At 39.4% G+C, this 14,485-nt stretch overlaps 1 protein-coding gene across 5 annotated transcripts in view; it reads right to left on the minus strand.

Moving 5' to 3' along the window:
- Positions 1-5,184: 5,184 nt before the first annotated feature.
- ANKLE2 (ankyrin repeat and LEM domain containing 2) overlaps positions 5,185-14,485 on the minus strand; it is a 49,310-nt gene continuing 40,009 nt past the window's right edge. For 3 of the 5 annotated variants that reach the window (XM_075832653.1, XM_075832659.1, XM_075832626.1), the window contains 3 exons: positions 12,008-12,659; positions 8,618-8,749; positions 5,185-8,516 (listed from right to left, as the gene is read on the minus strand). In XM_075832653.1, coding sequence (XP_075688768.1) covers positions 8,285-8,516; positions 8,618-8,749; positions 12,008-12,659 — 1,016 coding nt within the window. In that variant the 3' untranslated portion in view covers positions 5,185-8,284. The remainder of the gene's footprint in view (positions 8,517-8,617; positions 8,750-12,007; positions 12,660-14,485) is intronic. The other 2 variants (XR_012849939.1, XM_075832641.1) reach the window with 2 other exon arrangements.

A 14,485-nucleotide genomic window follows, 5' to 3' on the forward strand; every position in this document is an offset into this window, starting at 1 on the left:
TCAGAAAAAAATATCTTATGTGTTAAAGTAGAGGTGAAACTTCCAAATTACATTTTTTTTTTTCTGTAATTCCTGCTAAATGCCTAAAGGGTTAAAAAACTTTCTGAATGCAGTTTTGAATAATTTTAGGGGTGCAGTCCTCAAAAATGATGTTTTATGGAGGTTTCTAATATATATATATATATATATAGCCCTCAAAACCCAAAAATGTGAGAAATTGCTGCTAAATGGGGTAGAGAATTCTAGCTGGGGTGGTGGAGTATTTAAACTAGGGCTGAGGAGGGAGGTCAATGTAGAAAAAAAAGGGGTAGCCAGGTTAGAGAGGGGTCAGACTATATTGGTGGGGGGAGAGACAGACGGTGGGGAGAGGACTATGCAACAAGATAAGGAGATCCTTTAGTTACAAAACAGCAGTGAAAATAAAAAGGCCCAAATGTCAAATAATCACATTTCTGATAGTGAAATTGAAACATTTAAAGGCAAGTTAAAGTGTATGTTCACAAATGCCAGAAGTCTAGCAAGCAAAATGGGGGAGCTGGAGGCCTTAATACTGGAAGAAGATATAGATATAGTTGGTGTTGCTGAAACATGGCTGGACTCTTCACATGACTGGGCTGTAAATCTACAGGGTTTTACACTGTTTCGGAAAGACAGGGCAAATAGGAAAGGTGGTGGTGTATGTCTGTATGTGAGAAGCGATATGAAGGTGAGTGTAAATGAGACATTAGAGGGTGAATACTGTGAGGAGGTTGAAACCTTGTGGGTGGAATTACAAAGGGAAGTAAACACTGAAAAAATTACTTTTGGTGTAATCTATAGACCCCCCCAATATAACTGAGGAGATGGAGCGGGCTGCACAGGCGGGTACTGTTGTGATAATGGGAGATTTTAATTTCCGGGATATTAATTGGTGTCATGGTTCGGCTTCAACTGCAAAGGGGAGACATTTCCTCAACCTGTTACAGGAAAATTTTATGGGCCAGTTTGTGGAAGACCCGACTAGAGGTGAAGCTCTGTTGGATCTGGTCATTTCTAATAATGCAGAGCTTGTTGGGAATGTCAATGTTCGTGAAAACCTCGGTAACAGTGATCATAATATAGTTACATTTTACCTATACTGTAAAAAACAAACGCAGGCTGGGAGGGCAAAAACATTTAATTTTAAGAAAGCCAATTTCCCCAGGATGAGGGCTGCAATTCAGGCTATAGACTGGGAAGAACTAATGTCAAATAATGGGACAAATGATAAATGGGAGATTTTCAAATCTACCTTGGGTAATTATAGTGCAAAATGTATTCCTACAGGTAACAAGTATAAACGACTAAAATTAAACCCCACATGGCTTACACCTTCTGTGAAAGGGGCAATACATGACAAAAAAAGGGCATTTAAAAAATACAAATCTGAGGGTACAGCTGTAGCCTTTGTAAAATATAAAGAGCTTAATAAAATCTGTAAAAATGTAATAAAATCAGCAAAAATACAAAATGAAAGGCAGGTGGCCAAGGATAGTAAAACAAATCCTAAAAAATTCTTCAAGCATATAAATGCAAAAAAGCCAAGGTCTGAACATGTAGGACCCCTAGATAATGGTAATGGGGAGTTGGTCACAGGGGATCAAGAGAAGGCAGAGTTACTAAATGGGTTCTTCCGCTCTGTATATACAACAGAAGAAGGAGCAGCTGATGTAGCCGGTGCCAGTGCTGTTAATATATCAGTTGATATACTGAATTGGATGAATGTAGATATGGTCCAAGCTAAATTAAATAAAATAAATGTACACAAGGCCCCGGGACCAGATGGGTTACACCCTAGAGTTCTTAAAGAGCTTAGTTCAGTTATTTCTGTCCCCCTCTTCATAATATTTAGAGAGTCTCTCATGAGTGGTATAGTGCCAAGGGACTGGCGCAGGGCAAATGTGGTGCCTATTTTCAAAAAGGGCACTAGGTCTTCGCCGGGTAATTATAGACCAGTAAGCTTAACATCAATTGTGGGGAAAATGTTTGAGGGGCTATTGAGGGACTATATACAGAATTATGTGACAATAAATAGTATTATAAGTGACAGCCAGCATGGTTTTACAAAGGACAGAAGCTGTCAAACCAACCTGATTTGTTTTTATGAAGAGGTAAGCAGAAGTCTAGACAGAGGGGCCGCTGTGGATATAGTGTTTTTGGACTTTGCAAAGGCATTTGACACTGTCCCTCATAGACATCTAATGGGTAAATTAAGGACTATAGGTTTAGAAAGTATAGTTTGTAATTGGATTGAGAATTGGCTCAAGGACCGTATCCAGAGAGTTGTGGTCAATGATTCCTACTCTGAATGGTCAATGGTTATAAGTGGTGTACCCCAGGGTTCAGTGCTGGGGCCACTATTATTCAACTTATTTATTAATGATATAGAGGATGGGATTAATAGCACTATTTCTATTTTTGCAGATGACACCAAGCTATGTAATATAGTTCAGACTATGGAAGATGTTTGTGAATTGCAGGCAGATTTAAACAAAGTGTTTGGGCGTCCACTTGGCAAATTAAGTTTAATGTAGATAAATGTAAAGTTATGCATCTGGGTACCAACAACCTGCATGCATCATATGTCCTAGGGGGAGCTACACTGGGGGAGTCAATTGTTGAGAAGGATCTGGGTGTACTTGTAAATCATAAACTAAATTTCAGCATGCAGTGTCAATCAGCTGCTTCAAAGGCCAGCAAAATATTGTCGTGTATCAAAAGAGGCATGGACTCGCGGGACAGGGAGGTAATACTACCACTTTACAAAGCATTAGTGAGGCCTCATCTAGAATATGCAGTCCAGTTCTGGGCTCCAGTTCATAGAAAGGATGCCCTGGAGTTGGAAAAAATACAAAGAAGAGCAACAAAGCTAATAAGGGGCATGGAGAATCTAAGTTATGAGGAAAGATTAAAAGAACTAAACCTATTTAGCCTTGAGAAAAGACGACTAAGGGGGGACATGATTAACTTATATAAATATATGAATGGCGCATACAAAAAATATGGTGAAATCCTGTTCAATGTAAAACCCCCTCAAAAAACAAGGGGGCACTCCCTCCGTCTGGAGAAAAAAAGGTTCAACCTGCAGAGGCGACAAGCCTTCTTTACTGTGAGAACTGTGAATCTATGGAATAGCCTACCGCAGGAGCTGGTCACAGCAGGGACAGTAGATGGCTTTAAAAAAGGCTTAGATAATTTCCTAGAACAAAAAAATATTAACTGCTATGTGTAGAAATTTTTTACTTCCCCTTTCCCATCCCTTGGTTGAACTTGATGGACATGTGTCTTTTTTCAACCGTACAAACTATGTAACTATGTAAATTTCAAAGCCTTGTAACGTCCTAGAAAAATAAAAGAACATTAAAAAACCGATGCCAACATAAAGTAGACATATGGAATACGTGAAATAGTAATACCACACAAAATAGTTACTATGTGTTTTGCAAGCAGATACATTTAAAACAAGAAAAAGCATAACTTCTGCAAAATTTCTCTAAATTTCGGTGTTTTTCACAAAGCAATGAATTTATCGACCAAATTTTTCCACCAACAAAAGTACAATATGTCAGGAGAAAACAATCTCAGGATCGCTTGGATATGTAGGCATTCCAGAGTTATTACCACTTAGAGACACGTCAGATTTGAAAAATGGGGCTGGGTCCTGAAGGGGTTAAATAAGCTCTGGCACATAAGTTTAGGTATCGTATATATCATAGTGGCTGGATGAACAACCTCCATGCTTACATAAATGTACGAACAAAATTGGCTGGTCACACTTGAAAAAGGGGTGCATCTGAAACAGGGTACACTTGTTAAATGTAAAACCGTGGGCTCACTGGTCAAGTTATGTTCTTTCGTCACTGACCATGGATTGGATAGTGGGTGGTGTAAGTAGGCCATTTGTCTGTAATGGTCTTCGTGCTTTGAGGCCTTCATTTGTTGTGGTCATCTATTAGATGTTTGTTTCTACTTTGTATAGTTTCAAAAATCCAGTAAGTACACACATGGTCATTTCTTCAATCATTTATTGGTCATTTATTGGTCTGAGAGCATTTGTCATACGCTGTATATATAATTGATACAAATCAATTTTGTTTACACATCTGATCAAGAGATAGGCGTTTGCTGTTTTTGACACATCCGGGAGCCCATTAGAGAAGATACAGAAAATTAGGACAAATGGGAGTTTTGTTTTAGTGCCTTTGTTTTTCAAACTGTAACAAGACCTTTTAATAAAAATTATGCAATTTAAAAAAAAAAAGAGAGATATATCTATCTCTCGTTTGCATAACATGACAAAGTTCAATCTGATTGAGCAGTTGTGGGATTTGCTGGAGACAAATCAGATCAGTGCAGGTCCAACACCTGGACGCCACACGCTCAGCCACTCCAGTGGCCTGTGGGCACCAGATGTTACGGCACTGAATGGTATGTACAGAGCCGGAAGCAGTTGTTTTAATTCAAACATTGGGGTAATCAGTGGCAGAAGAAAAAAAAAAAAAGAAAAAAACACGCACGTGTATCAGCAACATTCCTCTTAAATCCACAGATCTAATTCATGTAAAATATTTACACAGTAGAAGGAATGTCAGATTCAATAAACATACGCTACACGTGTCAATAATAAAAAATCGAACAAACATGGAATTATTGAAGCCATTGCGTACAGAGCAAGAAATTATCAGTATGTCAATAAATGGCACCTCTAAGGGTATGTGCACATGACAACGCAAAATACGTCTGACATTACGGAGCTGTTTTCAGGAGAAAACAGCTCCTAAATGTCAGAAGTTTTTGCATGTACTCGCGGCGTCTTTTACGGGCGTAATTGGAGATGTTCTTCATAGGAGTCAATGAAAAACAGCTCCAAAAACATCCCAAGAAGTGTCCTGCTTTTCTTTGACGTGGGTGTCATTTTATGTGCCGTCTTTTGACAGCGACGCGTAAAATGACAGCTCGTCTGCACAGAACATCGTAAGACCCATTGCAGGCAACGGGCAGATGTCTGCCGACGCATTGGAGCCGTCTTTTCAGCCGTAATTCGAGGCGTAAAACGCCTCCATTACGCCTGAAAATAGGTAGTGTGCACATACCCTAATCGTGCATATAAGCGGTTTCGTGTAGCGCCGACTTAGTATGTAGGTGGTAAGAAATACAAATGCCGTGTGGGTGACAAATTGTGCACATCTGCTTTATTAACCAGCACTTTTATTTTTTAATAACCATAAATATTTGACAGTTCAGACCAATATAACAGTTAAAATACATACTGAATCAGGCAGTCAGTTGGCACGAAGGTATAAATGCACAAAAATATAACTTTAGATGGAAAAAAAAAAAAGAAATCACAAAAACAGTTAATGCACATAACTGAATGCATTAGATGGAAATAACTTAGTTTGCCATAGATGGTTTAGCGGGAACATTTAACACAATACTCTGTACCTGCTGCTTTTCTAGGAAATGAAGGAGTCAACCTTTAGATGCATTTCTCGCAGGTTGTGCCCAGTTTTGCACCTGGAAGACTGTTATATAGAAGCACACGCTTTGAGAGTCAGTCAGTCAGTCAGTCAGTCAGTCAGAGACACACACACACACGCACACACACGCACACACACGCACACACACGCGCACACACGTTCTTCCAGTTTATCTTTATTTCTTAAAATAAAAGTAGTTTATTCAATTGTAGAACTTTTCTTCGCTTTGTGCTTTAATTGGATGATACAGCTACATCAATGCATCTCATCTGTGTGCAACGAACGTTCTAGTTTTTTTTCAGTCTGTTAGGCCTGCGTATTCCTTGCCAAAGTGGGCATGGTAAGATATGCAGACGTACCCCAGACAAAATATTACTATGACTTGAATCGTTTGTATTTTCTCAGAGTAAGGACATGCAACAATTACTGGTGGGTCTGCTTTATCTACAACTGTATACAGCTCCTAGTGGCCGTCATACAGTTGTACATGAAGACTACTGAGATTCTTACAGTTAAGGTCCTGGTGTGTCATTTACTGCTCCACAGCCAAGTATGTGAAGGAAGGTTTTGCATGAAATAAAAAACTATTGTTTCTTGAAAAGAGGACGTATCCCAAAGGGGACAATGCATAAGGAAACACTATGACCAGCCATTAGTAGGTGTTTCTGGAATTTACTGTGCAAGATTTGGATCGTTCTATAGGATTGCGCTAACCTACACTGTACTTTGTAGAATAGGCCTGAATGTCACAAGATTTGTAAAGTACGATATGAGGTTTATTTTTTCATCAGTAATCTTACAAAGACATAAATAGTGAAAATTCTGGGGTGGTTCTTTTAGTCCGAAAGGTAACTAATTATGAAGCAATATGTTTAACGGTTATGTTAAATAATCATGTTCACAAATAATAATAAAAAAAATAATGAACTTTTCCATTAGGAAAGGAAATTTCAATATGCAAAACGAGACTTTGTCTATGTCTAAACAAGGACACTGGGATTGGTCCACTCATCTTCAGGGTGCATCGGCCAACAGCTGGCCACCTTTACAGCCAAACATTGTCACTTTGTGTAGGGTTTGTTTTATATGGGTAAAGTATATATTACAAGGTTATTTCTGTGCCATGTTGCATTCTGATATTCTACACATTACCAGTAGATGACTCAGTCATCATGAATTACCCAGCAGTACACTGGCACTATTTTTGGAATGCATATTATGTATTTTACGTAATTACAGACAAGTCCGAAGACTTCTATTAAGGCCCTGTTCACACAGATTTTTTTTGCAGGCAGAAAAATCTGCCTCAAAATTACGTTGGGAATTTTGAGGCAGATTTTGACCTGCCTGCACAGTTTTCCGCTGCATTTTGCCGCAGCCATTGAGTGCCGCAGGAAAAAAACGCTTTCTCTGCCTCCCATTGATGTCAATAGGAGGTCAGAGGCGAAAAGGCATGTCTCTTCTTTTTCCCCCACAAGCGTTTTTTTCTGCTCGCGGGAAAAATACGCATCCGCCTCCCATTGAAATCAATGGGAGGCGATTTCGGAAGTTTTTTTGCCACGGTTTCCGCGGCAAAAAAACAAAACTGTGTGAACAGAGCCTAATTATCAAAAAACACGTCATTACAACACTAGATTGATACAATGCAGTTTGGAAAGAAACACTAGGAGCACAAACTCTCAGGAGTTTGTCTGTATTTTTTGGAGGTTATTTTTGCCATTTCATTTGTGCGATGAAACATTGCCACAATTGTAAATTGATAACATTTAGTGTGTTTGAAACTCTGTTTTGTGACTTATGTTTTCCTTCAGTCAAAAAAACCCCCAAAAAATTGCAACCAACCCTGTAATCCATACTAGTGACTTCACGTCCAACAATAAACACACAATTTAAAACAGTCTTTATAAGATGAGAATAACCAGATAAAGTGATGGCATATCGCTCTGACCTCTCCTAATCTGGAGAATAAAGGGCCCTTTTAAGTGAATCGGGCCGGCTACAGTTTTCTGCACAGCCGAGATCACCACTGTTCAGGGAAAACGTATAAGGGGACGCTGTGGCCCCTTCATCCTCCTGCTCGGTTGGGGACCCAGAGGTCATACTACCAGCGATCATAAAGCAAATGGCACATTCTGGCAATATGCCATCACTTTATAAGATGGAATTTTCCCTTTAAACCTGGTAAAGCATTTTTAAATGGCGTAAATAAATACTTAAAACACAGCAAATAAGAATTTAAAAACATAGAAAGGCCACTAAAACCACTGGAGCTGATGAAGTCTGTTCTTGATAGGAAGTAGATGCATAAGTGAGTGTGGGGCTAAAAACACTGCATTAGTGCAAGAATTGAAGGATAAAGGCTCCAGTAAGGTTAACATGACAGAGCCCTCTACACGTCAGACACTGCTAGTTATTGCTGAGTGCTAGTGACTAGGTATATAAAACCATACCATTAGCTAAGAGACGTACGTGCCAATGAGATACATTGGCACATTTCCTGACTGTGACTACTAGTTTGCTTCTTTTTTTTAAATTTAAAAACATAGATCATGGTGTCTGAAAATTCACAAAGAAGGTTTAATGTCTTCAATCTTTTAAAGTGGAAAGGGTCATTACCATACAAAACCTTATGCAAGCGCTGACCGAGAAAACCCTCCTACAGTGACACATGCGACTGCCAGCATCAACCATGTCAGACAGCTCTTTGCTCAGTTTGCTGTCCACAGCTTAAGGTTGTTTCACGTATGGAGACACATTCACCCATTGTTTTGCATGAAGAACGATCCTCAAAGGCCAGAATGGTCTGAGAAATGACGCAACCGTAGAAGTTGTATGTGACTGGCGTATGCTGGGCTGTACAGCCCTGGACTGCTATAATCTGATGTGTTCATGTATTTGCCTGTGCTCCCAAAAAGGGGACTGCTCCTTCCAGGACTGGAAACTCCATTACCACCAGGGGAACTGAAACCACAGATTTGAGAACGGTTTCTTCCGGTCATAACTGCTGGGCTTGGCCAACTATAAAAACAAAGTTAAATAGTTCAGAGAGGGGTAAAAACAAAAAACAAAGCCAACACTAATTTTCATGGCTGCAAGACAATTTGTGTCTAGGACAATACCTTTGTCGTTCTGTACTGGAGTAAAACAATACGGCTTTAATCCATTTGGAGACACTAGGAAATTTCTGCGCATCAATTTCCACATTTTCTACAGCTGATAGCACATCATTGTCTAACTTGGTTGGCTCTTTCCTGAAAAAGAAAATAGGTAAAATTATCCAATACAGATCGGAGTAATGCTGGATTCACACAGCTATTTTCACTACTTCAATAATATTCTGATCCAGTCATTACCTGACCTTTATCCCTATGTCAATGATCCAATCACTATGATCACAATAGGGCTTTATTTCTATAGGGTTTGTCTCAAACCTTCAATATGGAAGCTCCCGAAACCCCTACCAAACCACTGATTTTTCTAGGGGAAGTTTCGTTGCCTGATCATTTCCACTGAGATTACTTACAGGGATCATTCATGATTACACAAAATCACCCCCCCCCCCTCAAAACCAGGGCGCCAATGAAGAGAATTAATACACGCGCATTGTTTCGGCAATAACAAATAGATTGCGGTTAGCAACCTTTAAAGCTTAGGAAGTTCTCATTTCTTTAAATAAACTGGTGGAATTTGAATTCTGCACTGAAAATCTGTAATAAAGTACAGTACAATGTATGTGAAACAAAACAAAAAAAAACAAAACACCCCATACAAGATTTGTATCAGATTTTTAGTTGGTTGCGCTTCATACAAGCGTGTGAACTTAGGCATAAAATTGTTGTCTCAAGTCTTATTTTTCAAAGTTTTCCTAGTGGCAATATAAAACATTTAATGCCCTTATGTTTTTTTTTTTTTAAACACAGCTCCGAACTTTCAAGTGCTGCAAAGAGAGACAGCCGATGCGTAGCAATTTTTTCCCTTTTAAGCCACGACTCTAAGCCTGCCCATACACAGAGTTCAACCCAGTGTCCTACTCCCATAGCGCCTCCCCACAGAAGACCTTACAGTATACTGCGCCTATAGCTGTGTACCACAATATACTGCCCACAGATGCTCCCATACAGTATCGTGCCAAAACAGATGCCCCCATACAGTATAATGCCCCTTAGTGCCGAATAAAAAAAAATACATGGGCTACATTCAACGGATGTCAAATAGCCATTAGTAACAGACAGATTGATGCAAAATGCCCATTTCCAGTCAGTGTCTCCAATTTTTCATCCGTTTGTCAGTTTCTAATGTCAGTTTGCCATCCATTTTTCATGGCAGTTTAATAAAACTGATGGATTTCATTTGTCTGGTGTTTTTAGGGGATTAGGACAAAAAAAAACCTCAGTGCCCATGTAAATAGTGCCGCAATGGCCCTGTAGATAGTGCCACAGTGCCCACATACTACCACAGTACCTACATATAAAGTGCCAGTGTCACCTGTAGATCATGCCCATGTAATGCCACAGTGCTCATGTAGATCGCACCATTGGGGCTCCCTCTAAGAGCAGAATCCCTGGCAACGCTCTGACCGGGGTTTCCCCTCCTTGACACGGGGGGCTCCCTCATATATGGACAGTGACGTTAGGGGCTTTAAAATGACGGAATCCCCGGCCAGAGGATTCCGCACCTGGAGGAGCCCCTGACGTCAATGTCCAGTTTGCAGATCACAGATTCATCTACATAAAAAGTTGAATATTACATAGCATTACTTATTTTGTACTGTATTGGGTCTGTAACGTGTGAACCCAGTCTAAGTCCGTAAAAGAACCCTTTTTTTTTTTCTTTTTCATTTTGCACGTGTAAACCCTAATCTTGACCTTTCACATTAGAATAGGTGAAATCCATGAAAATGCAGAATTTTTTTTGTGGCAGAATAGAATGTGCTGTAGATTTTATTCTGGTGCCGTTGTGTAGTTTTCTAAAACCCATTAACATGTATTGTACTGTATTTTGTTACAGATTTTCTATGCTCAAAATCCACAGCAAATAAGAAACATATTAACCCAGCCTTGTCGTCCAGCGATGCTTCGGCTCCCTGCTGTTTGCGATTACAACTAGTAGACAAGATGACAGCATCCCTGAACCTCCACATAAACATACACGCTCAGCTGATCGGGGACAAACGGCTATAAGACACTTCTAGAAGCAGCTTATCCCATCAAGAGAGGGCAGTTTTAAAAATCCAACATGCCTGATCTACATTTCTTAGGCTCTGTGCACACCATGTTTTATGCCCTAAGTTTGACGTATAGCGCCGGTAAAAGCTCCCAATGTATAGGTTAAATGTAGGTTGTGATGGATTTCGAACAGTGGATGCATGAACACATGGTATCTGTTTAACCTATAGATCATGAAAAGCTAGTCAATAACCTAGGACGTATACATTAGCCCGTTAGTGACCGGCCCATAGTGTTTCTACGTCGGTCACTAACGGGCCTTATTCCGATGCCATAGACTTTTTACGTTGCGGCATTGGAATAAGTAAACAGAGCAGGAAGCTGTCAAATCTCCCTGCTCTCAGCTGCCAGAGGTAACTGAGGGCTGGGGGCGTCCCTGCTCTAACGTGTGAGATCGATATTAGTTTAAGACCGTTTAAGATAAGATCGCCGAGTATCTGTTTCTCCGATGGCAGCCGGGGGCCTAATAAAGGCCCCCAGGTCTGTCTGTGGTGAATGCCTGCTAGGTCATGCCGTTTTACACAGACAGGCATAATGCACTGCAATACTAAAGTATTGCAGTGTATTATAAATGCGATCCCAGAATCGCATAGAGAAGTCCCCTAGTGGGACTAGTAAGAAAGTTAATAAAAAAGTTGAATAAAAAGTTAAAAAAAATAATAAAAACCCACTTTTTCCCCCTTAATAACTGCTTTATTATTAAACAAAATAAAGTGAAAAAGTTACACATATTTGGTATCGCCGCGTCCGTAACAACCCCATCTATAAACTTATTACATCATTTAACCTGCACGGTGAACGTCGTAAAAAATAAAAAAAAACCTTTAAAAAATTGCTGTTTTCTTTGAATCCAGCCTTAAAAAAAATTTGATAAAAAGTGATCAAAAAGTCGCATCTACTCCAAAATGGTACCGATAAAATCTACAAGTCGCCCTATGGTGCTTTCTAGATGGTGTGCACAGAGCCTTAGTTACATCGGTTTCCAAAGATTGTGATGAATGACAGCTATTAATACAACTCCCACCAGAATTTTTGCACAGGTTTCTAAAACATTTTCTACTACTGTATTACTGTAGGGGCACATTTACTATTATTGTAGTGCCAGCATTCTGGCCTAAGTTTTGCACAAATCCATTTAGAAGAATGTATTTTTGGTTTGCACTATAAAAGAACAGATGTTGGCGCAAAAAAATTGGTGTAATCCAAGCCAACCAAGAGGTGGTATCATGATAGGAAAGTCACTTGTTAAAGGTAATGTAATGTTCATTCATAAAGAACACATACCCAAGAAGGAACAGCCACCTGTTACTTTGGTGTTTAGATGGTGTTGTCATGACCAGTTGCTGGCTGGGAGAACCTGAATGGGAATTTGAGGAGGACGGCTCGTTGTTGGTCCCTGGGTATAAAGGTTGGTCCAGCTGGCTTGAACTGGGCAAAGGATTATCAACCTGCATCGACTCAGAAGATTTTGTCCTTGTTGTAGGGCTACTGGAGTGAAGATCTTCATGATCATCAGTAACCGTCAACTCACTTAATGTGTGTGACACAGGGCGTTCTTTTTTTGAGGGAGATTTCTCATTACTGGCTTCCATTAGCTCACTCAATGAAAGTTTTTCAAACTCTGCCATGAGATTGGATACAGGTGAAAGCATTGCCTCCTCCAAACGCTGTTGACGTCTACGTTCTCCAGGAAGGTTTATGTCAGTATTTAATGGACTGCAGTAGCCGTGCTTTGACCCATCATTAAGACAACTGCTTTGGAGGGGTGTTGTATCCATGATGCATTCTGGGATTGCGATGGACTCCGCAGAAGTCAATGGAAGGCTATTTTTAAGTGCTGCATTCTGACGGTTTTTCATTTCTTCCAGACTCATATCGTCTTCATCATCTAAAAAAGCTCCAACAGAAACGGAGTTACACAATTTTTTTCCTTTTCCTGCAAAGAAAGTTAATTAGTAAGTAGGCTGAACATTAAAAAAACTTTGTTCGGGGTAAGAAAACATTTTCACATGTAAAACATGCTTCTGACATACTACGCTGCCAAAATGCCCTGAAAAGACATCTTTAGGAATGTATACCATGTTTTCCCAATAGCATTGCAACAAACTGCTATACCAACTCAAAAAGGAAAACACCCCCCCCCCCCTCAAAAAACAAACAAAAGCCACGTTTCTGGGGGTTTTTTTTGGACTGGTGTGGCTCAGCATCACCTGCAGGCAGTGGTTTCTACTGCTCAGCAAGAAAACAAAACACTTCATAGGACCAAAACAGAAACAAAAAACACAGAAGATGGCTTATTATGGATGTCTAAAATATTGCAAGTTTTTTTCCCTCTGTATTTCTTTAACTTTAGTGGTTTTACCTACTTCTAAAAACTATTTTAGAAACCAAATATTATAAACCAAGTGACCAGGACTTTGAATTATCTGAACATTAAAACTTTACAACAGTTAATGTGTGCTGAAACTTTAAAATAGAGTTGGGAAAATGTGGGAGACAAAATCTCAGGTAGTTGTGTGTAGCTTGTCTATATAGGCTAGGGTCAGTGACTATAGACTTCAATGTACACAGCACCTCTATAGTTTTACAGCCCTAAAGCATATTCCAGCATTTTATCTTAGTATGTCTGAAAATAAAAGGAGTGATGGAATTGGTTGCTATGCGCAGTACCAACACTTTCTTAGAACAGTTTTTATGTACGAGTGCCAATATGTCCATATCTCTGCTTAAACCGGGCTCAGGAACCAAAATTTTAACATGCGTAAAGGTCCTGTTCACATCACGTTTATGATGGAGGTTTAAAATGTATGCCAGGAAAGTTCCCAGAATACACGCTAAGAGTGTCCATAGGGTTACATCAGCCCCGATGGAGGCCAAAAGTGTACTTTTGGCCTCTATCAGGCTGGTATACTTTTTTTTTTTTCCTTTGAGGGATGGAATAGTAAACTAAGCTATTCCATACAATGGTATTTTGCAAAGAAAAACGTATAGCGCACAGTATACTTTTTTTTTTTTTTTTCCATGGGAGCCTATGGGTGCATATGTCTCAGGCTTCTGGTAAACGTATACATCATTAGTATTTCAATAGCTTTCCTATCGTATAAGTTAAACAGATGCCATAATAGCCTCGAGGTGATGGATGCCCAACAGTGACATCTGTCACCATAAGCTTTTATAGAATCCATTTAACGTATAAGTTATGAAAAGGTCATAAGAGTTCATGGCGTATACGTTTAACGTATTTAATAGTAGGCTATGGGCGATGGATGCCACCGTTAGGCATCTGTAACAGCCTACATTTAACATATATACGTTGGGAGCTATTCCTGGCATATATGTTAACTGTAGGCCAAAAACTTGACGTAAAATGGGGCCTAAATTACAACTTTAAGCAATTTTAGCTCATTTAACTAACAGCTACTTGCCAACACTGACAAATTTAGGCCTTTTAGCTCTGGCAATATTTCATGCATTTCTCCGCACGGTCTAGACCTTTGTAGAGACATTGAATGCTAAAGTAGTAACAATTATTATTATTTCTTTGTAATAAAAAGGGTCAGTTTCTGTCCAGTATTTATTTCTTATGGTGCAATGCAATAACATGTTCCTTTGCAAAATATGTAAAAGAAAAAAAAAGTAGTTTAAAAAAAAGAACTAAAATACTAATAATTAGAACTTATGTCAGCAGGTCAATGGTATGAGCCATTGGTAAAAGTAATATATTAACAATATGGTCAGTATGTCTGGCTAAGGCTGTGTTCA

Source organism: Rhinoderma darwinii, chromosome 1, assembly GCF_050947455.1.
Source record: "Rhinoderma darwinii isolate aRhiDar2 chromosome 1, aRhiDar2.hap1, whole genome shotgun sequence".
In the NCBI taxonomy this organism is placed as follows: Eukaryota; Metazoa; Chordata; class Amphibia; order Anura; family Rhinodermatidae; genus Rhinoderma; species Rhinoderma darwinii.